The 27,897-nt window shown below is 41.7% G+C and overlaps 2 protein-coding genes across 10 annotated transcripts in view; one reads left to right on the top strand and one right to left on the bottom strand.

Annotated features, from left to right (window-relative positions):
- Positions 1 to 1,227: 1,227 nt before the first annotated feature.
- PUS7L (pseudouridine synthase 7 like) lies at positions 1,228 to 26,672 on the bottom strand. Of its 4 annotated transcripts, none has more exons than XM_063396603.1 (10): positions 26,165 to 26,672; positions 12,090 to 12,200; positions 11,082 to 12,012; positions 10,291 to 10,450; positions 9,142 to 9,337; positions 7,355 to 7,453; positions 5,829 to 5,910; positions 4,209 to 4,486; positions 2,586 to 2,639; positions 1,228 to 2,013 (listed from the first exon to the last, which is right to left on the bottom strand). In XM_063396603.1, exons 3-10 carry the CDS (start codon positions 11,971 to 11,973, stop codon positions 1,690 to 1,692), a joined length of 2,085 nt encoding a protein of 694 aa, XP_063252673.1. In that variant the 5' UTR covers positions 11,974 to 12,012; positions 12,090 to 12,200; positions 26,165 to 26,672; the 3' UTR covers positions 1,228 to 1,689. The 4 variants fall into 4 exon arrangements, with proteins under 4 accessions (XP_063252673.1, XP_063252672.1, XP_063252671.1 ...); XM_063396602.1 differs by lacking the exon at positions 26,165 to 26,672 and adding an exon at positions 18,728 to 18,864; XM_063396601.1 differs by lacking the exon at positions 26,165 to 26,672 and adding an exon at positions 17,605 to 17,735.
- IRAK4 (interleukin 1 receptor associated kinase 4) overlaps positions 17,663 to 27,897 on the top strand; it is a 24,809-nt gene continuing 14,574 nt past the window's right edge. Inside the window, exons 1-4 of one of the 6 annotated variants that reach the window (XM_063396606.1) lie at positions 17,663 to 17,966; positions 25,935 to 26,104; positions 27,113 to 27,258; positions 27,580 to 27,777. In XM_063396606.1, coding sequence (XP_063252676.1) covers positions 17,664 to 17,966; positions 25,935 to 26,104; positions 27,113 to 27,258; positions 27,580 to 27,777 — 817 coding nt within the window. In that variant the 5' untranslated portion in view covers position 17,663. Of the gene's footprint in view, positions 17,967 to 25,281; positions 25,770 to 25,934; positions 26,105 to 26,690; positions 26,765 to 27,112; positions 27,259 to 27,579; positions 27,778 to 27,897 lie in introns of those variants that run through there. The other 5 variants (XM_063396608.1, XM_063396609.1, XM_063396607.1 and 2 more) reach the window with 5 other exon arrangements.

The raw sequence follows: 27,897 nt of genomic DNA, 5'->3' as shown, positions 1-27,897 counted from the left end.
CTCCTGCCACACACTCTATGAAGATCCTGGCTCCACCTTCCTGCTAACCTCCTCACAGGTACTGGTGAGCTGCTGTTGATTCCCCCCAAACTATGTCTTCTCCAAGTTGATGAAGCCCAGTTCCATCAGCATCTCCTCAAATGACAAGGCTCCAGTGCCCTAATAGCTCAGAGGCTCTTTGCTGAACTTGGCCCAGTTCTTGTATGTTTTTCTTGTGCTAGGGACCAAAACCAAATGTAAAAGTTAAATGTGGTCAAACAACTGCTGAAAATTGGGACCTAATGCCTTCGCATGATCTATTGGTTGTGTCCCTACTAACTTTTCCAGGAGGCTGTTGGTCATTCTTGCTGCCCAGAGCTGAACAGGGCCCATATTCAGCTGCCCACCAGGTCCCTGCAGAGCTGGGCTGCTGCACTGGTGCTTCCCTCCCACAGGTAGCACCTCACATTTGTCCCTGAGTGTCATACAGTTCCCATTGGCCTGTTCCTTTAGCATATCTAGGCTGCCCTGAACAGCAGCTTGACTCTCCAGAATATCCATTTGTTCCCTTCAGTTGGTGTCATCCGCAGATTCAATGAAGCTGAATCCCATCCACTCCTCCAGGCCACTAACAAAGATATGAAGCAGGATGGGGCCCAGAAGACATCCCAGTGACATTCACTCTGGGGAGAGTGTGACCCTTTAACCATTACTCTCTGAGCCTCATCATCCAATCATTTTCACTCGTCTGGTTGTCCACCCATCCAAACCAAAATGTCCTAACTTGGTTTCTCAAATATCGCGGTACAGTGGCAAATAGACAAGGTAAATGATGCATTTCTCTTCTTCCCTTTTTCAAAAATCCACTCATTTAATCACAGTTAACTTTTTTTTACTTAATCAAAAAGAAAATAGAGAAGTTTTTTTTCTGAAGTTGGTTACTATTTTTTGTGCTACCAATAAGGCTTGACAGTAATAGGGATAGAGTCTGCATCTTGTAGACAATGTTACATGGTTTTGGTTTAATTATAAATGCTTTCTCAGTGATGTCAAGTACTTGCCTGATCTTGAAGAGCTTACTGAAATAGGCACTCCCAGCTACGCACTACTGAATCCTGAAATCGTCAGCATTAACTTAATTTGGGGCACTCATCAAATGTCTGATAAAGCAACCAGCAACTTGTCACTGTTGACTCAGGACTTTTACCTTTTAACAGTGAGTACCTGAACACAATGAAACACAATATATTTAGGAAACCCAAGTACAACTTTTTAATTAGAAACCTTTAGGCTCTAAACCTGTAACACTGCTGCTTGAATAACATTTAGTATAAAACTTTTTTAAAAAAATACTATGAATTACAAGATACATTTGTTTGCTGCAAATACTCTTCTGGGACTTAACTTTGCAAGCCAGATGTCTATGCAAACAGGAAATTCATGCTGGCTGCCCATGGTTTCTTTAAGTTCTGTTAGACCTGCCTGGTGTAACAGTTTTACTCCAATGCACTCAATCCATTTACAGTTTGGAATGATTTTGAAACATTCCAAAGGATTTTGGCAATGTTTTTTTTCCTTATCTGTATGAATCTCAGTCCACAAATTTTTCCTGTTAATGACTTGAATCCATTATTCTCCTTATTTTCTTGGCATTAAATGTAAAATACCAACATTGTACAATATTCCAGCAATCTTTCATTAAGTGGAATCTTAAAAATTACATTTCATTATTTCTCTCAGACAGACTGTTGCATAACATGAGGGATCAAGGTCAAATGATACATGAAGAGAGACTTTTAAATTATTCAGATGGTTGTCCTCAATTTTAATCTCCTTTTCATGACTTTCCAAAAAATACGAGAGATTCTGAACATTTTTCAAAAGGAGTCTGTAGCATCCAGGTATATTCAGCTGTAATGGAGACACTCTGAATTTGCACAACTCCAGCTCATCCTTAGAAAGTCTTTCATGGTACCACTGTCCAACCTTATTACTGGGATACTTGATACTATGTCCCACCATTGGAAGAACGACCTTCAAAGAAAAAAACAAACATATTTGAGGTAATGCTCACCCATTCCCCTTTAAATAAATGTGATCATTTAAAATGTGTTTAAACCTTGTGTTCTGAGGCCTGAAATAGTAAACTAGCAGATTCTCTTGTGAAATGAAGTTGTGCATGGCAGGTATATTGAATGTAATTAAAGCAGAAAAATTAATCAATGTATCAGGATTCCTAAAACAAAGCAGTATACAGCAGTAAAGACATTCAGTTGCCATATATTAAGTTGCCAGGCAAAACTTCACAACTACACTCTGAAACCTTCAAAAAATAGAATGACAACTGCTTTTGAATTTTTTTCCTGGTAGACTGAACTCTTTCCCAAAATATTCAGCTTCAGGATAAATACTGCCATACTACAAAGGACACTACTTATTTTCACTACCAAGAAAATTTGTTATGAGTGGAAATTAGTTCACATGTGTTTTCTTCAATGAGCATTCTGGCAGGCACAAAGACTGCACCAGTTAATCGTATTTTTTAAAACAAAACATTTTAATCAAATAAAAAGATCAGAAACTCAGAATTTTTCATACAGACTTACTTGGTATATAGAATACTTGTTAGCTGATTCTTCTGAAGCTGTGACTACATGAACCTGACAAGACATTTAAGAAGAAAAAAATACCAACCTTTAAAAAAGTTAAATCATGTGCTTTATTTTAGGAATTATGCACTGTACTCACAAACTTGCAAAGATTATTAAGGTTATTTGACTACTGCAGGGACAATAAACTCAGGTATGAAAAAATCATAAGATATGCTTAATTTAAATTAATCAGTTTATGGGTAGATGGCATTGCATTAAACATTTACTGACACTAGCTACCACTATTATTCTTTGAGTCTGAAGCTAACAAAGTCAGTGCCATCTTGTGCTACATCAGCAAATGTAAAAATACAAAGAAAAATGTTCTATATTAAGAAATAATATATCTACATAAAACTCAGTAACTCAATACTGAATTTAATACATCTGCTTTAAATTTTATTTGATCTAATTGTTTCATTAACATTCACTCTCAAAAATACTGGTAAAAAAATCTCACTCAAAAGACAAGCCATGATATAGGGACTGGAGATAACCTTTCAGAAGTTCTTGCCTTCAAATTTGTAAGAGGTTCGCCCAAAAGAAATTAATTACAGTCTGCCTCTGCACACATCTGTTTGTTCTCCAGTAAAACACTGCACATTTTATGACTGATCTGACCAGAAGAAAGATAGAATTCACCTAGGTTGGAAAAGGTTATGTCCAGCTGCAAACCTAATATTGCCAAGTCCACCACGAAACCCTCATCACGTACCTCCAGGGATGGTGCCTCAACCACTTCTCTGTGCATCCTGTTCCAGTGCTTGATAAGCCTTTTGGTGATGAATATTTTCTAATACACAATCTAATTTTTTCTGGCACAACTTGAGGCTATTTCCTCTTGTCCTACCACTTGCTACTTGGCAATTGTTTTCACAATAAGGTACACTAACCCTAAAAGAAGAGAGCACTTCAGAATGCCCTTCAGCATGTCAGAACCTGGGACCAGACACATCACTGCCACATTCTATGCACTGGCTCACCTCACCTATGGCTCCACGCACAGCTCCCAGGCCGAGCTACAGGCAAGCAGAAGGACTCCCTCGCCCTTTACTACTTTACCAAGAAGACTGCTGCATTTTTTGGACAGCTGCTACCAGTTTAGACACAGCACCAGTGAAATTGTGCTAAACATGTTTTGCCTCTGTAGCTGCAATGAGATTATCAGTTCAGCCTGAGGTCACCTTTCACTGGTAATATGAGCACACCCATAGTCTATTCTGAAGGTTTTCCCTAGTCAGATCCTAAGAAGAGCATTATATACCCTGGGGACTAAATTTTCACATATATTATTTCTGACCTTCAGTTGCTTCCTCTCACTTGAATAAAATGAACAGCCAAAACAGATTAAAGCTGCTAATTATAGGTGCAGCTCGTAGGTCTATTTATGGTGAAACAAACAAAAAAATCCTACATCATGTTTTTAAATTTTGTCACAAATATCGCATATTTTAATGAATAAACCAAAATAAAGGCATTAGAGTATGTCTGCTTATGTATTCAAGTGCATTAAGTTGTTTGGGGTTTTTTGTTGTTGTTGTTTTCTTTTTACAAAAAGTACTTTACAAGAAGACTCACCTTGTCATTCAGGGAAATGCTTTCATCATTTCCTTCCAAGAAGACAAGATCCCCCTCAACCACTTTTGAGCCATAAGTCTTCAGCCTATGTGATGCTGCTTCATTCCAAATTTTACTGCAATAAGCATGGACATAGAATATGCGCAAGGAGTGAGGAATGTTGAGCCATCCTTTGGTACAACCTTCGTGATTTACGCCATAGCGATTCAAAGCTCGTAGCAACATCTTCTCTCTGACCTTAAATTCTGGCAGCATCACAAGCGTGCCCTTTGCATCTTCTGATAGAAACAAAAGTAACTACGTCAGTAATCCCTGATTATTCAAGTATTACCTGACATTTAAAACGATAAAATCAAATAGGGAAAAAAGGTGTCAGTCTAAAATCTCCATGCTTTGATTATTTCCCTTCCTTCAACGTGTCATGCTAGACAAATATATGCACTTCATCTTTTATGCCTATCAACATAGACCCATGAATCTTATTCTGTTTCATGCAGTATAGATAAAACTAGCTGTCATTCAAACTAGTTTGAACAATTTTTTTTTCAGAAATTTACTTTATAACTCCAAAGGGGTTTTTTTTGAACCAGGTAACTGAAAGTAAAAACCAAGCTAAAAAAGAATATTAAATCTCTATTTCTCATAATTTCTGTAAAGATGTATTTCACACCAGGTAAAAACAATGTCTTTGTTTTAGAGGCAAAAATTACATTGGCCTCAGGGAAGTCTGACCCTTAACCAAGACAAAAATGCATTTAATCAGATTTTTGCTACATTATATAAATGCTGCATATCTAAAATTTTATGGGTTTTTTTTTTTCATATTACAAGTGATTATCTGATGAAGCCCTCTGCACAGACTTCTACATCTGCTTTCAGGAAAAGGCAACCAGCTGCATTCAGAATCCACATCAATATTTTTCCATGCATCACACAGCCATGTACAGAACAGAATCATTCATCTTATATTTTTTTGTGAAACCAAACTTATCTTTGTCTTTTGAAGCTAATGTAGACACTATATATCATCGCTGGTATGCCAATCTACAGTGGTAAGCAGGCTAACAGATGTGGAATATTTGAAAAGAAAAATACATTTGAAGTAGAGAGCAACTTCGAATTGGTGAGAAAGTTCAGCTGAATGATAAAAGCAATAAATATGGCAAACAGAGCACTGTACTCAGCACACTCCTGCCTTTGACCTATTTTGTTGGTTTTAGTTCAAAAAAGAAAGTAAGTAGATGTGTTAAATGCTGAGTATGAGTTGGGTGCCCCATTCCTGTATACTTCCCTCACTAGGGAGAAAATGTTCATGGTCCAAAAGCAGACAGATAGAAGCAGACCAGAACTCTGATCAATCTTAGTCTCTTCCTGTATTAAGATATAGAGTTTGCTTCTGTATTTTCTTGCACCTGAAGTACAATCACTTTCCACTATTTTGTACATTTAGAGTCTCATCCTCATATAATTTTTAAATGTGCAACTCTACTGAGTTTCACAGAATGAAGTATAAGTGGTATAAAGCAGTAGGAAAATAAAAAGTATCTCCCCGTGCAGCAACACCTTATTAGCTCCCAATATTGACTCTGCAAAATATATGGGCAATTTAAGTGGACATACCAGTTTGAAGAAAGTATCTTTTTGCATTGTTTACAGGATCATCAGTATCTTCAGGTGTGAAAAATAATTTCACAGCTTGCACCTTAAAAGAAGAGGGGTTTTTTTCAGTTAAATATGACTGTTTGTCAGCTAAACAGGTAATCATGCAACCAATTGTCTTAACATATTCTGCAAGCTCTCAAAATTAAATCAGTTCTTTAGTGTCAAAGTCAAATTCTTCCTTTCACAGAAGATCCCATGAACCATAGAACAATGTGTTGTGTCCCTTCTCAGATTAAAAAGAGGTTTCAGTCACCCAGAAAACTTGGAACAGTTTTCAAAGCTCTATGAAAAACCAGTCACTTTGTTGGTCATCCAGTTCCAACTTCTCCACTTGAAATTGCCATCATTCTATCCTGAACAGGAAGGCTTCTTCCTTCTATCCTGCACGCTTCATGCAAACTTTAATACAGAGGGAAAACTATTTTTTTTTAAATACTGATCTGTATTAGGTTAGATGACACAGTGACAAGGAAAACACTACAGTAATCTCTGCTACCTGCAATATCGGAGGAGCTGCTCGATTTGTTAGCACTTCTACCAACCTGTGACACCTGGGTCTTGTCCTCCTCTGTATTGGACTGTGCAAGCACATACTTGCACATTTTTAATAAAAATAGTAGTTCCTACCTGTTTTAAATTAAAGTAACTAAATTAAGAGTAGGATTTAAATCATTACTCCACAGGGACTGGCACCTGGTCCAACTGCTGTCTGATGTCAGATACATCAACAGCAACTTTCATGGGCTGCCCTCAAATCTTGAATCTTGTATTTTGAAAGTTTTCCTGATTTTTCTCAGAATCAAAAAAAAATATTAGAAAGAAAGGATACTCAAGTATCCTTTTGACTTTGTAGTATCTGATTAGTCTTTTACCTGTGCCAACCACCATACCACATACACTGAAAAGTACATTACCCTTATTAATTATTACTTAATAAGCTTAGAACTGCAAGTTTGGGAAAGTAGTCAAGGAATAATGGAAAGCAGCAATGTCTTCCATATAGCAGATAAATTACCACAATATTGAAAAAGCAAATCCTCTCTTATGTACTCACGTGACATTTTTAAGAAGTAAACAGACCCCCAGCAGGATAAAGAAGCTACAGTTCAGAGGCTATCAGGACCATCAATAAACACTGTATGAAGACTGCTGCTTTTCAGATACAAATCCTGTATGGAATGCAACCACTTTCCTGCCAAGTGGCATGATGACAATCCCAATCACATTCCAATCACAGACAGAACTATCACCCCAGAACTATTTAAAGCTTCACTTGCTGTTTAAAAAAAGGTTTTAGCTTCAGTATGAATATCTTCATGCTTATGTTGTTATCAAAACTGATCTAGCAGTTGCTTCAAGCATACAGATGGACTTATCTCACAAATGAAATTGTTCACTGAGAAGGTCAACTCCAGTGCTAGATATTGCAACAGTAATATGAAATTCCCTTGACAGTAAGTACTCAAATTACAAAACGGAAATACCATTTTTTCATTCAGTAAAGCCAATCCTATTTGATCTGTCTGAACAATTTGTCCTTGTCCAAATCGCTGAGGTCCATAGTAATTCACAAAACCTTTTGTCTAGAATGAGAAAGAATAAATATGTTACATGCACGAAAGTACTGGGTATGATTGATAACACCAGCTGTACAACACACATACATCTGTATTTACATCCAAAATGTATAAAACCAGAACCAGAAGTTACATGAAACAAAAGCAAAACTCATAATCCATTACAATATTTTGGCACTAAGAAGACATCTAAAAAGACCATCAAGTTCTACCATCGTCTTCACATCATTAAAAAGATCCCAAGTAAATGAAACAAAATTATTTCTATGTAGTTAATTATTATAATTACAACTATAAATCAAGTCAGAGTAATTAAGCTTTTTAAATGTGTCAGATTATGCCATCTACAAAATCCAGCATATACAGCACAGCTAATGAACAGTAACCACTGGACATTTCTTCTTAAAAACACTAATCTTTTTCACATGAGGTAATTTCTGTTATTATTGCAATATGAAGGTCAAAAGTGAACACTTCTGCTAAGTGGGATTTTAAATCTCCTGATGAGTTCTAGGCCACGTGAGAAGTAAAATGACAGTCATGTGACCCAGGGAGAACACCCTTTTCTAAAAAGTAGCAAGTATACATGGAGCAGACAAACAAAAAACATATACTTGTTTTGCAAAGGGTTATTAAGTTCAAATTTTATAATCTTGCTTTGGACACCTATAGGTCCCATACACAATTCTGCTTTCAAAGAAGATGAAAAATGCATATTTTGGATTAACACATATCCTGTTTTGTCATTCATCTTCTGACCAGTAAGATAAATCTAATAAAGCAAGACACACAATCACAGGAATTTGTGTTCATTTTGCAAACAGCAAAATAAAACAAATCCAATGGAGCGAAGAAAGCATTACAGTACCAGCTGAATGCTTTCCTCGCTAATAAAATTAATTTCCAAAATACATGTAATGAATTTTGCTTTTGAACACTGGGTAGTTTTCATTCAAGAGTTTATTCCTGGATTAATCTTCTTAAAGCAATTTATATTATAGTTATTACTTTGAAAAATAGAGCAAGAAAATCAATACTGTAAAAAACATCTACAGTTTTTCCCTTCCATTATTTGGTTTTATTTTTCTTAGTGGTTAAAGAATGTCTGATGATGGGATTTTCCTTCAGGGACTAAGGAAAACAGAATCAAAATGCACTGCATTTCAGGGGACTCTTCTTTCTCAGAGATGGACATTCCACATATGTTCATACCATTAAAGTTTTTCATTCAAGCCAACCATGCATGTTCCTCACATGACCAAAAAAGGCAACCAGCTGTCATGTGCACTGAGCATATGTGTGTGTGTGCACGTATCACATACACATTATATGCATGTGTAAGTACATTGCTTCCCCCTTCCTCTGCCACAGTGAGAGCCATCACTTTGGCTGGCTTCAGCAGTGGCTCTCATATCCATACTCATTTGTTTCTGAATTCCCCTTGTCTTTTGGAGCACCGCCCTGGGGTCTACAGTCTGTAACACAGAAAGAATTCACTTGTAGTCCCTTCTTGGAAGGTAATTTTACTCCTGATTCCCTAAGCAATGCAGGAAAGATATAAAACTGCAAAAAGCACCAAACTTGGGAAATATTGCCATTATTGTGCTATTACCAGCATTTTCCTTAAGAGTACTTTTTACAACAGCAAAGAATAAAAACTCTGTTCATTATCACCAACCGTGAGCCTTTCTTACCTCAACACTTTCCATTGCTTCAGATATTCTCTCCTTCAAATCTGCAGAAGAGTCATGACTGTGGTGCTGGAGATCTCTCACCACTATGTCAAAGTGATTGCCCTTCAGCTGACCAAGTCTGAGGTGCTGGTATGCTGGACGGATGTTGTATATTTTCATACCTTTTTTTTCCATTTTGTTACCAATTTCCTTCAACCTGAATAAATGGAATAAATTGTGAACCATCCTCAATTAAAGCTATACAACTTCTAATGAAAGTCTTTTTCACCTTTGCACTGATATTAAAAACACTTAAAAAAATAAAATGGTATGTAAAACTATTATTATGAGAAAACCAAATCAAATGCAGAGATAAAAGTATTAAAAAATAGTTATAATCCAAAAATACTTTTTAAATGTTTGCATCATTGGCATTTCTATGATATTGACAGATGCTGGAATTAAGCAATTCATCAAACTTTCTCAGAGTAACTGCATGGAATTTTTAATTTTTTTAATTGAAAAACTAGTCATTTGCTTACTCTTCACTCCTCAAAAACTGTTTTTCATTAAAGAGAAAAGAAAAGGTAATAATGTGCTCTAGCAGACTCCAAAACACAATTGCCCTTTCTCAGTCAGCCTTAACAAAATTCAGTGAACTGATTCTCTGGGTGTGCTCACACATGCTTGTAATTGGAAACACAGCTGACAGTTCAAATATTTACCCTTTAAAACATCCACTCAATCTCTTTGATCTTATGTGTAAATATGAGTCATTCAAATCCAAGGAAAATTTCAGCATAAGAGCTCGAATTCTAAGCAATACTTTAATAACCACATAAACTATTTATAAAAGGGATTTACTTTTCCTGCTGTGTGGATGCATTTTGCTTCATCATACCTATTTTGCTTCATCATTTAAAAACTACGTGAAGTTTTGCTAATTATCTCTTGGACAACTGGTCTTACAGTGCAGTTTGCAGTGGAGCTTTACCATTGACTTGAGTGCTAAATTGCATATTCCCTAGGGCCACAAAAGATTAAAGCCATTTGCACTGTGCTCTATGCAGAAAAGGGGAAGACACATCAGTAAGAACATTTCAAGAGATGGTACCAGGCTGATACTTAATAACACCAAAAACTAGGTGCTTGTACCCAGATTCTAAGTACCTCTCAGGAGTCACCTTCTTCACAACCATAGGCTGCAAAGTGATAGCCTTCTTATCTTTGATGCCAGTGTAACTGAAGTCTGAAGGAAGAATATCAAGTTCAGCTGCCAACAAGCCGATTGCTTCTAGTGTTTCTAGGTTTTCTTTCTGAAGGGTGAAAGCTGAAACAATCATCTCAGAATTATTAGGAACCTGTCTTTATGTTTCAGTGTTCTGCCATGATAAATGGGCAGGTTCTTCCCCTCAAACTGTAAAAGCATGTAGACTGCAATGAAACTGTCCTCCTACACCACAAAACTAAATCAAATAGGACTTTAACAGCACAGAAGGAAAAAAATAAAAACAGTACACAAAACTCAGACCAATCAAAAAGCCCTGAGACATGCATGGTTGCATTGCAGGAAACATTCTCTGTATCACAAACTGCTTTAAAGGATGAGATCATAAGTCAACTTCGACCTTACTATCTTGTTCAGTACATAGATGCACCTCCTAAAATCCCACACTTAGTTTTCAAGAGAAGGCTATCACCCTGGGAATGCCACAGAGTTAGTTATCATAGAATCATAAGAACCGTAACCATTAGCAGTGAGCAGTTTATGTCAAATCGCTGCAGTAACTTGATTCCTCCATTTCATTCTCCAGGAATTCTCCACTGCACTGATTATTATTTATTTCAACACAAACAATAGTTCAACCAGGCCTGTGTGTCATATAAAAATGATCCTGAGTTTCAGTCTTTCTACAGAATACTATAATACCTGCCACCTTCACTAAAAATGTAGTATTTACCTGTATAAACATCTTGCTTCTCCTGAAAACCACCAGCAGACCTTTTTCTGGACCAACTTTTTTCTCGAAACCGTACCATTATTGACATATTTGGCTGATCATTGACATCTGTCACAGTAAAAGATTTTGTTTCTAAAAGCTTTCCAAACTTTCTATTTATAAAGTGGTGAACTGTTTTTCTGTGCTCTTTGTCTCCATCAGGCTCAAAGGAAAACGTAGAATTTTCTACCTTTGCATCTAAAAATTTAAAGAAATCACTTGTTTCCTTTTCAGTCACTAATTGACAAAGTTCTCTGTAATCAGGATTTCCTTTTACAATCATTTCATTGTCTTTTGTAACAGTGACTAGAAAGGGGAATTTCTGCCTAACTGCACTGTGTAAATCAGCTCGAATTTTCTTGTCCAGCCTAGGTCCTAGCGAGAACTCCCTCGTGCCAGCATCCCCGTTGTTTTCCAAGCCCCACGTATCCTTCAGATCACAGGCAAATTTGTTCAGCAGTTCGCTCATGGGCTTGCCGAGTAAGGACTCCAGCACAGGGCCTTCCCCGAGGCCAGACTGCAGCTCGGGCTCTCCCTGATGCTCACTCCTGCCCGGGGATGCAGCACAGCCGCCTCCCGCCCGGCTTGGGCCGTGCTCCGGGGGCCTGGGTGCAGCATCCCCGAGGCAGCCGGGGGCACCCGGGCCGGGGGGCTCCGTCCGCCGCTTTTTGGGCTCCCGTGGGCTGCTCTGTGCCGGCGGTGCTTCGCTGGTCTCCTGGAGCAAGTCAGCACGGCTGTCCCTGAGGAAGAGTTGGCACACCTCCAGCTCTGTCACCACAAAGTCCCTGGGAGAGTTTTTGATGGTGCCGCGGAAGCCGGTGTGCTCCGTCAGGTAACTGAAGGAGGGCAGCATGGCCACGGCCTGCCCCGCTCCCGGCCGGGCCCGCCGCACCTGCAGCGGGCGAGAGGAAACACTGAGAGGGGCGCACAGAATGTACTCACCAGAAACTTCCACTTCAATCCACTCACCAGCAACTTCCTCACCAGACACCCCGAACCTGCCCTCCGCTGGGTGAAAGGGAAAGCTCCAAGCACAACCTGCTCCTGCCTTTGCAGACTTATCACAGACACAGGCCAGACCTGGCAAGGAAACATTGAACAAACGCGGATTAGCAACAAAAAGTCTGTGCCCGTGAGCCCCTAAATCCCACTGCTCCAGCACAGACCACGCTTCCCTCCAGCACAGCTCCCTGGAGACCTCGCCAGCAGCTCAAAACCAGCAAAGGCCGGGTCCCCCACAGGAGTGTGTGACACAGTGACACGCACAGATACACTCATGTATGGGCTGTGTAGAAATAGGCGAAGATAGGCATATCCAAGAAATCTTCAGCTAGGAATGTAAATGGTTTTGGCCTGAAGGATGATTATTTTAGGATTCATCACACATAGTGTTTAATACATTTATACACATGCATATACTTACATCTACATACAGACTTCTTAGTGCTGTTCCCTCTGTGTTGGTTTTTAAATCAGCACACTACTAGATCACTTTTCCTTTTCATTTAAGCACTTACTGTTCATAGACAGACATGAGCCAGAAAGAGTTCAGAACAGATAAACATTGCATTCCCAGACTTCTTTCACTTTGCAAAGGAAGTCAAAAAGCTCCCCAACAACAGCATGTAGGTTTCCCCAACAACAGGATGCAGGTTTCCCCAATAACAGGATGTAGGTTTCTCCAATGGAAAACACCCAGGGAACTCCCCCAGCCTTTCAGTAAGCCCAGCAGTTTTCCAGCCAAAAGCTAAAATTGACCTGATGAGCAAGTGTCTCCCTCAGTAAGGGAAATGGCAGCAGGGATGCCTTGACATGGCCCACACAGCATATTTTAAGCACAGATTTGTGCCTGATGTCAGGGAAACTCATCAGCCTAAATTTCTATCAACCCCTGGATGCCACAGGTCCCAGATATGCAGCCACTGAAATATTCAAGGATGACACATCACACCTTTCTGGCACAGCTCAGTATGTGCTTTTCAGGTAAAAGCACATAAAAGAAATAACACATAAACACTGGCTTTTCCTCTAGCTGAAGAAAAGAAACAGAATGACAATTAAATGGGAAACCAAAGTAAAAGATTTGTGCCCATGTAGTTACTTTGTGTCAAAATAAGCAGTTTAGAAGGAGGACAGAACCCATCAATTAGAAAAATGCAGCACTGCTTTCTGTTTCTGTTTGCTTACAACACAAACAGGTTTTGTGCCTTGCTGTCTTGGAAGGCTGCTGCATTTTACATTATTTATGAGTTTTATACTTTTAATAGCACCTAATGAGATACCTTCTGCAGAATCCTCTTCTGTTCATAAATGTGATCCCCTGCTTGCATGTGTAGTATCACATACCAAAAATAGCTCACAGTTCCTACCCATATTCTGAATATATCACACAAAAGAAGCACCATAGAAGCAGCACACAGGAATAGAAATCATGGGTAAAGTAAGAAGGATTATTGTAATTCAGACTCCTGTAAGTTCATTGGCATTGTCTTTCTTTACATGGTGTTGTTGGTGGAGGGTTAAAAAATATAATTTCTGGATTGAGTAATGTGTAGGGGGAAGAAAGTAGAGAACGTACAACTGGAACTTGACGCAGCTAGCTCGGAAACAAGCGTCAGCTTCTGTAAACAGCTCCATGCTATTGTTTTAACCAAATCAAGTGTGGATCAGGGTAGAAGCGTAGGTACGATTTAAGATAGTAACTAAGGAATAGGATAATCAGTATCTAGGGGTGGGGGTTAGTTAACATGTGTATAATTTAAACTATAAAAATCACGAATCGACTCTGTATCCCTTGGACACCAGATTTGGGTGTATCGTCACCCCTGTGTCCCGCGCGCTTGAATAAAGAACCGCATATGATCGCCTGCGTGTGGTTATATGTTTTCCTACGCTAACAGTGTCATCCTATTTTTAGTAAGATTCCTATCTTATTTAGTACTTGCAGTTTGAATGGCATAGAGACAGGTGAGAAAAAATGCTTTTCCAAAGTGGTTGTAAGCCTACAAAGAAAAAATATCTCTTACAATTGAAATTAACCTTCACACGTTTAATAGACTAATGTTAAGGGGGTTAATATAAAACCTAATCCCTTAAATTTATAGAAGAGAGTGAGAGATTTTCATGAGCTCTGAAAGAAACAGGACCAGTTTGTACCACAAAAAGTGGTGAGGATGCATGGTGAAGGTCAGGACAGTAGTCATATGGTGAAGAATGTTTTTAGTGGTCACCACTTCTCACCCATTTTTGCTAGGGCTCCCAGTCCCCCTGGGCTGGCCTCAGTGTTGTCTTTTCCACATTCCTTCCTCTGAAGTTTGTTCCTATTTTCCCCCTGGGCCAGTCCTGCCATAGAACTCCCCCGTAGAAGGCTGGGCAGTAAAGGGTTAAGTTACCCCTGCCTTGGCCCGTTGAGGAAGCCTGGCTCCACTCTCACTCACCTCCCATCACTCCTCTCCACCCACAGGTCTTGATCCCAGGAGTACAGGTTTTTAATTTCTTCTCCAAACTTCTCAGCCAGCTGCAACACCCTGGCCCAGGGCACCTCAGTCCCCTCCCCTCATGTCCTTGCCTAGCCCATCTCAAAGCTCCATCTGCTGCCTTGGTTTTGCTGCCTCTGTTCTCCCTCTGTCCGACCTTCACTTGCACTTTCACGGTCTTGCACTTTCCTGCAGTTTCTTTGCTTCCCTCAGAATTCATCAGCCTCTATACTATCCACTGTTTCCTTTTGTACTTAACAGTCCCAGTTTCTTTACCCAACAAGTCCCAGGTCATGCAGTAAATTAATCCAGCCATCATAGCAAACTTTAGCCAAGTTTTTAAGTCCTGAGGAAAGCCAGGGGAAGAATGTTAAAGAAAAAGGTTCTGGAGATCCAGAGGAGACCTTGCTTAGCCTCTTTAGTTTTATTAGGAGAGAGTTTTATTTGTCTCATGGGAGCCTGACAAAGAAAGCCCTAGGAAGAGGAATCACTTCTCGCTGCTGTCCTGGAGTAGAGTTGTGGAAGAATGAGTCATTTTGCAGATCAAAAGGTCTGGGAATTGTCCATGTTCACAAGAGACCTGGATTCCAGATCTAAGCTGAAAACACACTGATCAGACAGGAGATCAAAGTAAGAACATCAAATACATCTGACCCAGATGTAACACAACACAACAAAGGCCCCACAAGGGCCTTTATGGCTTTGTCATGTTATGCCAAGCCATATTTCCATTTAAAAACAAAAAGTACCTTATCTGAGTAGAATAGGATATCACAGACAAATGCAAGCTTCACCATTTTGCTTAATATATGTTTCATTTCTTTATCCAGGTGTTTGAATGCATAACATCTGTTGCTTTCATCCTTATTTCCCAAATGATCCACTGCCAAACCACTAAGTACAGAAGTTTTACTGGTGCCACGTGCTCCTAGTTCAAGTCTATGTCATTTCACTACTGTTGCTGAACTGCTCTGTCCCCCCAGGGAAACCTGACCAGAACTGCAAAGAGACACCAAACACACACCCTGCATGGCTGTGCTCCCACCCTCACTGGGGAGTCACCTGAACGTCACAGGAGAGCCAAAGGGAAGCCATCTCTGGGGAATTGTTGCTCTTGTTTTTCTGAGTTTTTTTTAAAGCCTTCTACTTGTTCATAAGATGGAGTCAGTTCTTTTGTTTCTGTACCATATGAAGGGTCACTTTTTCACTTTCTCACACTTTGGAACATAAACAACCTTTCTTGTTTCACTGTCCTTTGTTTACATATTTCTAGCCTGAAAATAATGTTGGTTGACAGCTGGTCTGGCCAGTGGGGTGAAGGAGTAGTAACCCCAGAAGCCAATCCACAACCAGACCCACAAATGTATAAAAATGAAAGAAATAAACAGGCTCACCCTCTTTTTGGGGAGCAGCTTTTCACTGCAGACCTCTTGCCTGTGTCTTGCTGTTTGTGTGCCGTTTTCACAGGGAATCAAATCAAAACTCACTCCACCATCTAGAACAACAGCCTCCAGTGCCACAGTTATGAAGCAAGAGGGATAGCTGTGGCTTTTAAGCAGATATGAAAAGCAGAGTTTGTGACATTAATGATTATGTAACTATGCATGTTTCAGAGTGACAACATAAATGTCAATCAAAGGATGTCAAAAAGAAAGATTAGGAAGTGCAAATGTATAACATTTTTAATGATTTTTAAATTGCTAATCATGACTTTTAAATGATCAATTAGCAGCTATTGTACAGCAAACTATTATATACATAATGTAAGTAGCATAAAGTCTTCTCAGAGGTAATTTGTCCAGCATCTGAAGGCCTTATTCTGTAAACTGATAAACCTTAAATGATGTTTTGCCAGTTAATGATCTGCCCAATTACAATGAAATGGGTTTCATGTTTTTCTTTTACTTACTCTATTCCATTAGGTTAATTAAAATAACGAAGTATAAACAGTCTGATTTGGAGGTCTTGATATTTAGAGACATAGTGGTTTCAAGTATTAGGGCAAGAATCAGCTGCAGTTTCAGGAGCACTCTAGTAGAGACACCTAACATATATAAGGCAAAGACTGCAACGTGCAACATCAGAACCTGGCATTTATGCAAACTAATGTTTGAATCATCTTGCTAAGGACAGCAATAATAATGACAGCTACCTATTAAACACCTGAAAATGTTCTTTATATTGTTTTAAAGGATGTGAGGTGAGTAAAGCTTCAAAACACCTCAGTATCAGTCAACAAGAGAGAACACACAGAACGAACACATCATCTGCTGACCAGAGGCACTGATTACATTCTCAGCACCTTCACATTCTAGCCCATTGATCTCATCCCATTCTTATGTCTCAATACTCTCCCATTCTTTCCATGTGGGAAGGACCCCTATTAGCAATAATTGAGCACAAATCTCCAATCTCATCCATATCTGAGAAACTTAGGAGTCATGGTGACTATTGATTAACATCACCCCACTCTACACTTTGCCATGACTGCCTCATAAAACATAAAATCCCTGCCACATTGTTGAATTTACCTCATTACAGGTCACTGGATCAAGTGCACAGACCAATGTGTGTTGTGACAGGTAGAAGAATTATAAAAGAAAAGCCTCCTAAAATCAGGCCTGCTCTATTAAATTAATAGCTAGCCTGTCATCTTTTCTAAGTGTAGTTAAGCAATTTGAAAGTTTGCATGTGAAAACAATCTTGGTATGAAAAGTTTTTTAGCATAATAGCCTATTCCTGGGTTGAAAAACAGATGCACCTGCAATACCAAAGGATTTGTCCCATGAGAATCAGTAAAGAAAATATCTAAATAATCCAAGAACACAAAGATCTGATGGACAAGCAGAACACCTTTTACTAACCAAGAGAGTAATTAGCAAGAATGCTATTAACCAACTAAAGTTGCACACGAGGTCTGTAAAACCTGTATAAAATGACTTGTGAGAATCAAGAATTGGCTTTTTCCACATGAAAATAATGTAATGAAGTCTGGACGATCTTCTTACAAGATCTGATGAGCCGCGGCGAAAAAGGAAGCGGGCCAAGCTGAGACGGGACTGGAGAGATGGAATACACAAAGTCACGAACGAACCGCCCGCAGCGAAACGAAATTCAAGCGGCGAATACACAAAGTAGCGAAAGGCTCCGGCTACTGCCAGCCGCGCAAAATCCCCAAAGACAAGAAGCAGCCAGGGGAGCGGGACCCGGGCGGGGAGGGCACGGGGCCGGGACAGAGCGGGAGGCGCAGGAACCAACGCAGGAACCAACGCAGCTCCCGGGAAGGCGCTGCCCCGGGGGGCGTGGGCATAGACCGAAAAATGCACTGCGGCCACTGAAACGGGGGGAGACAGCGGTCTCAAGAACCGTGGTGAGTGTAGGGTCAAGAACCGGAGATGGGGGAGACACGATCTCGAATCGTGGGCGAGCACGGTCTGGAGCCGTGGGAACGGCCGGGAGCCGGGAAATGGGTTGCGTCCGAGGAGACGCGGGGCACGGTCTGAAGAACCGGAAATTTCTGTGGAAAAACGGCGGAACGAGCCACGGAGACGCGATCGAGAACCGCGGGAGAGCTATGGCCTTGAGCCGGGGAGAGAGCGGCCAAGAAGAGCCGTGGAAAATGCGCGCAGAGGATCCGCGCCGCGGAGCGTGTCCGTGCGAGAGGCCGCACGCGAGAGGGAGCGCGGCTGGCAGCGCCCAGACTGAGGGTTTAAAAAAGGGTAAAATACGGGAAGTCTTAGATCAGGAATTTCAGCTGACGAAAAAGAGATAATACGTGAGTGGGCACTTGTATTGCGCAAACAGGGGATAAAACAGGATAAAAGGAAATCAGAAACTATTACTATAGCGTAGAAAATGTGAAGGTAGATGTACAAAATGCCTTTGCTATCAAAAAGGTGGGACGTGTTGGGGCAGCTTTTGTGGGCAGCGGCCGTAGAGGAAGATATTGTAGCCACGAAATAGTTATCTACATGGTATTTTATTAGAAATTCGTTAAAAAAATTATAATCTGCTGAAGGGACCGTAGCTGCTGCGGCAACCGCCTCCCCCGAGCTCCAGAGACCTCTCGGTATCTCCTGTGTCTGTAGGTCCCTTTCTGTTCCCTCTACCCACGAGCGATAGAAAAGTTACCTTTTAATCCCGCTTTTCATGTTGAAAAGACTGTTAACAAAATGTTATAGCCACTTGGAAACTGCTTTCAATCTAAGCCATGTACAGACGCCGGCCGCGGGGGGAAGCGGACGAAAAGGCAGGAGACGGAATCTGATTGCGTGCGCCTCTGTAAAGGGTTCCGGCGGCACACAGTGTCCCGGGCGGCACGCAGTGTCCCGGGCGGCACGCAGTGTCCCGGGCGGCACGCAGTGTCCCGGGCGGCACGCAGTGTCCCGGGCGGCACGCAGTGTCCCGGGCGGCACGCAGTGTCCCGGGCGGCACGCAGTGTCCCGGGCGGCACGCAGTGTCCCGGGCGGCGCGGGGGGCCCTCCCGCTCCCCGGGAAGCCGCGGTGGCGGGCGGGGGCCGCGATAGCGAGCGTTGCCCGCGACGGCTCCGCGCGGGTGAGGTTTTCCCTTCCAGGAGCCCTGGAACCCTCTGCAGCGGTCGGTTCGCAGCTCCACACGGAACGTGCGAGCTGTGCAGACGGCAGGAGCCGGAGCACATTCCCTGTTCTCAGCTCCTTCCCGGAGCTGGCAGCTCCAATGCCATTCCCGCCTGGGCGCTGCGCGGGCTTTTCAACAGCGCCGGCGCTCGGCCTGCCGGGCCCTGCCTCCGCGGAGCTCCGCGGGCTCCGGGGCAGGGGGTGGGAGACACTAACGCTTGGTGTCTTTTGAACCTCTTCTCTATTTCTGCTCAAAAAACCTCATCAGTTACCTGACAGTATCCTGATAAAACCAAAGACAATAAAAGGATGAGGGATGAAGGCATAAGACTCTTCTCACGTCAAAGGATTGATGTTACCAGTGGTCAAATGATGCAGTAGAAGGAAAAGTGTCTTAATGGACACCCTGAAGCATATTTCATGTGTGGTTCCTTCCACACAACGTCTAGCACGGACACTGTGGCATTCAATGGTGATATGATGGTGGTGAGAAGTACCAACAGATTTAACAAATTTAATTTCTTAAAGCATATTTAGCTCAAGCTGGGAATTGCCAAAATCATCACAAAGCACTGAGGTGAGTGCCAGCAGCCATGTCCATGTGCACATTTGGGGAACAGGACAGCCCGAGGTGCTCCTCTCCTTTGTACTTCCCGATGGAATCCAAGCCTGTGTCTGCGTCTGAGACCTGTGTCTGGGCAGTTCTGTGCCGTATTCGAGTTCTACAGCACAGCATTTGAAAATCTTTTAGGGGGAGCTGATCACCTGGCAGGACTATGAAAAAGGATATTATGACTGCTTGGTGAGTGTTAGCATCTGCCACGGAAATTTGGCTATCTTAATTAAGGTCAGATGGAATAAATACATAGTAACACAACAAGCAGTGAAGAAAAAAACTAACTAAAACCTCCTCTGCACCAAAGGTTATCAGGATGCCATTGTTCTGGAGGAAGCACTGCTTAAGAGTTTGAGAGCTAGTTAAAAGACAGAAAGCAAAATAGGGCTTAAGTGTCACTTATAGGATGGAGAAAATACTGGAGTATCCCCAGGTACAGATGCTGGAACTAGTTTTATTTAACATCTTCATGAATGACCTGCAAAAGCAAGTATGCAGTGAAACCCCCAAGTATTCAGACCTTACTACTACAGGCAGTCAAATGCCACACTGGTGGAGAGAAGAGACAGAAGGGCTTCACCGACCCAAGCAAAGTATAAAGTTCCCCTTGAAAGAAAAAATCCCCTGCAGAACAGACTGCATCTGCACTAGTGTTCTTTACTGACACAGCTGTGCAGGAGAGGACTTCTCATGTGGGCGAGGATTTACTTCTTCATGGGAGAGGCTGTTATCCATGAGGTGTGAAATGATAGATGTTCCTTTTCCAGGGAAAAAACTCAACCTTCTTTTTCTATCAATCACAAATTGCCGTGTTTCAGAAAGAAACTGATGGCTCACAGAGATTTTGCAGGTCTTTAATCCTTGCTGGATGAAATGGTGCATGAAAACAGATTCCAGGGAGGACTCCAGTAACATCTCCAGCTTCCAGATTGGATTCAGTAACTGATGACAGCTTATTATGTGTGAGAATACTGTGTTGTTCCATTCAGCATTATATATAAAGCAATATTTTTTTTACTTTCCAAATTTAAAGAGTTGTGAGGCTCTTTTTTTCTTGAGCCATTCAAGAAAGCGAAAAATCTAACTCCTTCATATTTTCAAAGATTAACGAGATCTGCTGTCCTCCATCTTAGTTAAGATGTTCTTAGTTCAAGGCTGTTACTCCTGTCCTAAGTTTTCATCACTACTAACCCAGTGTGATACTGATAGCTATTAGTGCAAGCATAGTGACAGACACTTGCAGAGCTGAAGCTTTGAAAGATGTTTTTTTTGGAATGGATGCCACTGAATTTTTAGGAGTAGGATTTAGCTTTGGATTAAAACAATGAGGTCTTGGTGTTGAAATTGTTTAAACTATTCAAGGAATACTTGTAGGTTCTTTTGCTACTTTAGAGAATTTAGGTACTCTAAGCCATTGGAGGTAGCACAGGGCTTGCCTATGACACCTGATTTGCAAAATATTTGAAGTTTCTGGTAACAGCAGGTGGTATGTCTCACAAGCATTTAAAATTACACAGGATCTGCATTTAGATAACTGAATGCAGTGCACGAGTGTACTCTTGAATGAAATAAACTTGAATTTTGGCAGCTTAGATGCAGTGCACGAGTGTACTCTCGAATGAAATAAACTTGAATTTTGGCAGCTTAGATTTAAACAGCAAACTTTTTGAGCAACTGGTGTCAGATGATCTTTGTTTCCATCATATTTGTTCATGTAATGAATATAGGTTTCCTCCACATTTTCTTATCACCTCACACTCATTACACTATGACTTTAGCTATCAGTGAGTGATCTCCTGTTCCCAAGTGGCCAGGCAGAGTATGAGATTACAGCCCTTAGATTCACAAGCATTAAATATACACACCCTGAATGTATATATATGTCTCCACCATGAACAGAAGTTGCATGACAGTATCTGCAGATAGCTTTAGTCAGATCAACCACTGCACTTAAACAAATTCACAGCAATGTTGTTTTGGCTCTGGGCTGGGAACACGCTTACCCCAGCTGCTGGCCTTGCTCCTACTCAGCAACCACTGTGTGAGTGGGCAAGATCAGGCTGACTGGGGCAGCTGGCATTGTACTTACAGAGGAGAAGGGAGACTGCTGGCAGGATTTAAAATACATGTTTTACAGCATGCCAGTGCAAGGCAGAAGACAGCTTTATGACATTTGCCTGGTATGAAATGTCTATCCTCGATGCTTTAGGGGACAAGAAAATAAACAGTGCCAAATACGCAAATTGAAATCATTCTATTCCAAACACACATTTTACTAATATGATAGTGTGCCTGGCAATTATGTCCTCAGCTAAGCCTACATCTAGGTGATTTCTCTCTCCCCAGGCCAGCCCTTTGTGATTATCAGTTATAAAATTGTGTTTTGCATTCTACCTTGAAAATTATTAAGTTGGGTGTTGCTTATACATGCCTGCAAATCACTGCAAGTAATTTGGAGAAACATGGTAAGCAAGAGAAGCCCTGTCTTTCCACAGTGGTATGACTTGGCTATAATGTCACTTGTAAATTGACATTTATATTTAAATAATGAGCTTTTTGTTGAATTTGATCTTTCTTGACTCTTGCACTATAAAATAGATATACTGGAGTATTATGTGCAATGATTATTTTTACACTTTTTAACTTTCAACCTGCTAAAAAACCCACTGTAAACAAGTCCTTGGATTCCTACATTTTTCACTACTACATGACTTCTGCAATACTACTAAATGAAGTCTTTCATACTTTTATCTGAACTAAAGGTAATATTTACTGGAGCATACTTCTGTGGAATTTTTCAGCAAAAACCTCTTTTTCAAAGACTCTGAAATCCACTTCACACAGGGATGTTTCAGGAGCTTGGTACTTATGTGTCAGACGTAAGAAGGTTGTTGTGTGACATCTGAGGTCATGAAGCAGCTTACAGGCAGCATTCAAAAGCATGTATGAACAAACTAACTGTATGAACACAAGCACTCTCCATTTACTTATAAAGCCTGGCTATGAAAGAGTTCGTTGTATCTGTGCATGTAGGTGTGTTTGTGCAGATACAATCACTGGCAACTGGCCCTTCATGGCAGACCAAAGTCAAACAGCAAGTGAAAATGAGGACATGAAAAGCAACCTGCTTTGCAGTCACCTTTGTTCTTCCTTATATTTGTCTTAATTTTTTTTTAAATGAAGGAGATAAATTATGCCAAACAAGCAAGAAACCAACCATAAGAATTATTCACAGTTCAACGCAAATATGTAACCAAGCAGCAGAGAAAATACCCCAATAAAAAGGCACAAAGATAAACAAGTTTAAAAAGGGAAATGGTGCATGTTGCTTAGCGTGGATATGAGTAGGATGGGGTAGCTTTATAGTACAGACTGTAAAGCACCTGCTCAAAGCCAGGGGTTGGAAATTTTCGTCTATATCCTGGTTACTCAGAAATTGTTTTGTAGTGTGGTTGGTGTAAGCTTAAAGCCACCATGATACCTGATGATGACTCTGAAGCACTGTCAGGAAAGAGAAAATGACAATATCTGGGACTCCCTGGAAATGTAAGAAGTCCCATATTTCCAGCCAGATTCAAGAGGCCAGGATGGGGTCCATATTGAAAACTCCACTGTGGAGTTTTCATTCCCCTTCTGCCTGGGATGATTCACTTCAATCCCCATCAGTACTTAAAATGTCGAGTCACCCTAGGTGACCACAGAAAGCTACAAAAGCCCTATTTCTCACTGTGACTGAACCACAGGGTTTGCTTCCTGCCTTCTGGAATTTCCTTATATGAATTGGAGCTCAGGGGATTCCCTCTCCTATTGCTTTTATAAGGGCTGTTCCTAGGCTGTCCTCACTTCCCCCTTCCTGGACACCCTGCTGCCTATTATGACACTGCACTTTTGACCTGCAATCCCCTGCCTACTTTTTTTTCTTCTTTTGTTAAGAAAAGGGATTTCCAGCTGATTTTCTTGTATCATCTAGTTTCTAAGAAACTCCTAAATAATCTTGCCGATTTCTCCAATACCTTTGGTTCCCTGAATATAACTCAGATCAGAACTGCACAAAACAGCGAGAATGGGAGTTTCTGCTTATTGGTCCCTTGCCCCAGCTGAGAGGCTCCTACCTGTCAGCCAGCTCCCGACTGGGAACCTCCAACCCAGTACCCCAGCACACTGTGAGCTCCCTTGGACCTTTTGAAAGCTTCAGGGTCAGATACCTCATCCATCACATAGGTCAAACTCAGCCAGAGCTCAGGTGAAGAAGTCTTCAGGTTGATTTTTACAAACAAACAAATCTCCAGTATGATCTGAGGGCAGGGAGGATGCTCTTAGAGCCTGGCCCTTGGCTTTGCTGCTTCGCTGAGGTTTTGAGAGTGCTGAGGCAGTTAAATACATTAAAGTCATCAGCATGCTTCTCCATTTCACAAAGGCTTGAAGAACATGACAAAGATTACAAGTTTTAAAGCAGGATGGAAGGTTTATTCAAATTAACTTAAATCAGTGAAACATTCCTAACTGACTCCGCTGATCTTTAAGCTGGATCATTCCTAAAAGTTTTCAAGGCATTTTTAGAGCTTTGGGGAACTATAGGGAACAATATGCCAAGAAAGTACAGTAAAGCAAGCTGGAAGAGTTGGGAAGGTGACAAGACTTCTAGCATTTTTGAACTATGTTCCAGGGACTTGGCACTATACTCAGCCATAATAAAATATCCCACAAAAGGGGAATATAGTAGCATTTACCCTGAACAGAAATGGAAAAGGTATTAGTATTGTTACTACTGTATCTCTGAGCTCAGAGCCCTTCTCTTGGCCCCAAGGGAAGCAAAGGATTTCATCCACATGGGTTTACTTTTTTAAGCTGACACATCTCTCTAATAAACTTATGAGACATGAAAAAAACAGTGGACACAAAACAAGTGTCTCAACTCTATCCAGAATCCAGGCTTACTTTATCCACAGTTTCTGAATACATATCATAAATGCATGAGGGAATGTTATATCCCAAATATATCCAGATAATGCATACATATTTTAAGCTTTCTCCTTTCCATAAAAACTGAAATAGCAGTTTCTTTACCATTTAAAGAAGTATGATTGAATGGGCTCTTTGTGAGGCCAAGTGTGCATATACTTATCTTGGCATTATGGAAATGATGGGGATGTTCATGGGTTAAATTTTGCCTGGCCAGATTTCATGTTCTTAGCAGGTTTCCCTGTGCACACCATTGGAGCATTTGTAGGTCTCTAGAATCAAATGTCCAGGGGACAGGAGGAGGTTTTGGGACCCCCTTGCCTGCCTACTGTGCAGTTAGGAGTTGATGCAAGAGTACCAACTCTTTTGCTACAAAAAAGGCTATGAAAGGTGGGGATGGATGGATGGATGGATGGATGGATGGATGGATGGATGGATGGATGGATGGATGGATGGATGGATGGATGGATGGATGGATGGATGGATGGATGGATGCAGGGATGGATGCAGGGATGGATGCAGGGATGGATGCAGGGACGCAGGCAGGGAGCGAGGCACGGACACGCACAGACGGGAGCCCCGCGCGCCCCCAGAAGCCGCCGCCAGGGGGCGCCCCGGGCCCCTCCCCCTGGCCCCATCTACGGGGCCCGAGGACGTTACCAAGTTCCGCAGGGCCGGGGGGAACGACAACGAGGCAACGAGCTCCCCTCCTCGCGGGCCGACATGGAGCGCGCCGGGGGCGGCGCCTGTTCCGGCCGTCTCTGGGTGGGCCAGGCGGGTGAGCGCTTCCCTGTGTCCTCACCGCCCGGTGACGTCAGCGGCCCCGGGGGCTGGGCCCTGCCCCCTTAAAGGGGACGCTGTAAAGGTGGAGGGGAAGTAGCGCTGGTAACGCCCGATGGGAAGCGGGGCCCGCGGGCCGGGGGGATCGCGGGCGCCGCGGCCGGGTAGCGACGGTGAGGCGTGAGGGCACTCCGGGCAGCCCCCGCCGGCGGCTGCAGGGTGCGGGAACGGCTCGGAGCCGGGATTGGCGGGCGGGAGCTGCGCCGCTGGGGGCGGCCCCGGCGGGCCGGGGGCGGCTGTCGCAGCCGTGAGGCCGCGGGCGGCTGTGGCCCCCGCTGGCGGCGCGTCCCGGCGAAGCGCACGGGTAACCCTGTGTCCCTCCAGGAGCGGAGGATGGGCCAGCCCGTGACCGGTGCCACGCACGTCCGCTGCCTGAGCTACGGGCTCGTGAGGCGCCTGGCAGAGTTCATCGACCCGCAGGAAGGGTGGAAGAAGCTTGCGGTGGATATAACCAACGCGGTCGGTGAAAGCAGATACAGCCAAGTGCATATAAGGTCCTCCTACTTAAAAATCCCGTAACGTAAACTCGCACATTACCCATTCAACATAAATACCTTGTTAATCCCGTTTTCCGTCCCATTACTGTAACTTTGTGTGCCGGTGGGCACTTGTGTCGTACAGTCCCGTTTCCTTAGGGAACGCAAGGTAATTACTCCTAATTGTTCTGCAGCTCAGTGTGAAAGCTAGCCTCAGAAAATTGACTAAAGAGATTAGGATTAATTATAGCTACAGACATAGGTAATTTGAGCAGTACAGTACGGGCTGCGTAACTTTCTGTACCCTAAAGACTGGCAGACATTAATGTTATTGTGCCCAAGAGACAGCTGAAGTGTAACTCCTAATTCGCTGTTTCCAAGAGAATGCCCTTCAAATGTGGGGAGCCCAAGGCCTAAAACAAACAAGTGTTCTTGAGAAGTAATGCTCACAATATTCTGTGAGCACCTCATTGCTTGAAGGGGCTGTTGAATCCTTGTTGAAGCTGTTTTAAAGACTATGAGATTTTTAGATGCTGTATATATCATCTTGGGTTTCCTGTCTTTTTTAGTAATGGTAGTATTAAATCTGTGTTTTTCCTTTCAGTAATAGTATTAAATCAGTCAGAAAACTGCAGCCCGTTTTCTTCTTAATGCCCATCTCAAAATGGAGTGTGAATGGTAAATGGATGCAAAACAAGTATTTTTGCCATTTGATCTGGGTCTCTCTCTCTATTTTCTTCTCTGTCCAAGGTGCCAATATATTATGGATCCTAGACAAACATTTGAAGCCGTGTATATGTGTATTTCCCATAGCTTTCCCCATATTTTGCATGTTTTTCCCCTGATTTTAGATGTGTTTAGGGGTTTTTTGGCTGTTTTTTCATAAGATTTGTGATTTTTGCAGTGCATTCAGATTTTGTTTTCAAGTGGATTTTTTTGATCATTTGCCTTTAATCTCCTTCCTTTCATGCTTCTTGAGGTAATTTTTTCTGTTTTTGTAATATTGGTCTTAACTTATCTTTTAAGGCGATTTGAGGCATTTGTACAAATGGGAAAGAGCCCCACATGTGAATTGCTTTATGACTGGGGAACCACAAACTGTACAGTCGCTGATCTTGTGGATCTGCTGATTAGGAATCAGTTCCTAGCACCAGCAAGCCTTTTGCTTCCAGGTAACTGCTACTCTTGGACATTTTGCACTGTGTTCTAAGTTTTCTAAGATGGTGAAGAGCTTCACACTAACTTGAAAATCAGAAAGGATTTGGTTAAAATAACACAAAAGTGAATATATTTTCCACTTTCTATCACTTGTAATCATAGTTTAAATAAGAGTTTCAAGTTTCAATAAGAGTGCTGGAGTTTACACATGATGGCAGAATATAACCTGCTAATACTTATGTGTCTCCTAATTTTCAAAAATACTGGCATTAATATTACTTAGTTTTTCTCTGGTTTCTAATGCAGTTAACACTTTTTCTAAATTCCCTTTTCAGAAGCTGTAAGGATGCGACAAGAAGTTACATTACCTCTTTCTTCACAGGAAACCTTGCCTATACATGAGAAACAACTACCTGTACAGGAAAAAGAAGTAGCATCTGTAAAGCCTGTTTTAGCTCAGAGTACTGAGAAGCAGCATTCAGTTTCTTCCTCTTTAAGTGAAGAAAATAGCAACTCACCATCCAGTAACACAGGTAGACATCTACTTTGGTGGAATTCAGTGCTATTTTTTTGCTGATCTGTCCTTCACACCATGTGAAATAAATCATAGCAGGGCATGAGAGTGATGACTCTATTCCTATTATGGTGCATCT

The sequence above is a fragment of the Prinia subflava genome, chromosome 4 (assembly GCF_021018805.1).
Source record: "Prinia subflava isolate CZ2003 ecotype Zambia chromosome 4, Cam_Psub_1.2, whole genome shotgun sequence".
Classification (NCBI taxonomy): Eukaryota; Metazoa; Chordata; class Aves; order Passeriformes; family Cisticolidae; genus Prinia; species Prinia subflava.
Note: the sequence above shows the minus strand (reverse complement) of the source record. Positions and strands in the feature narration are given on the sequence as shown.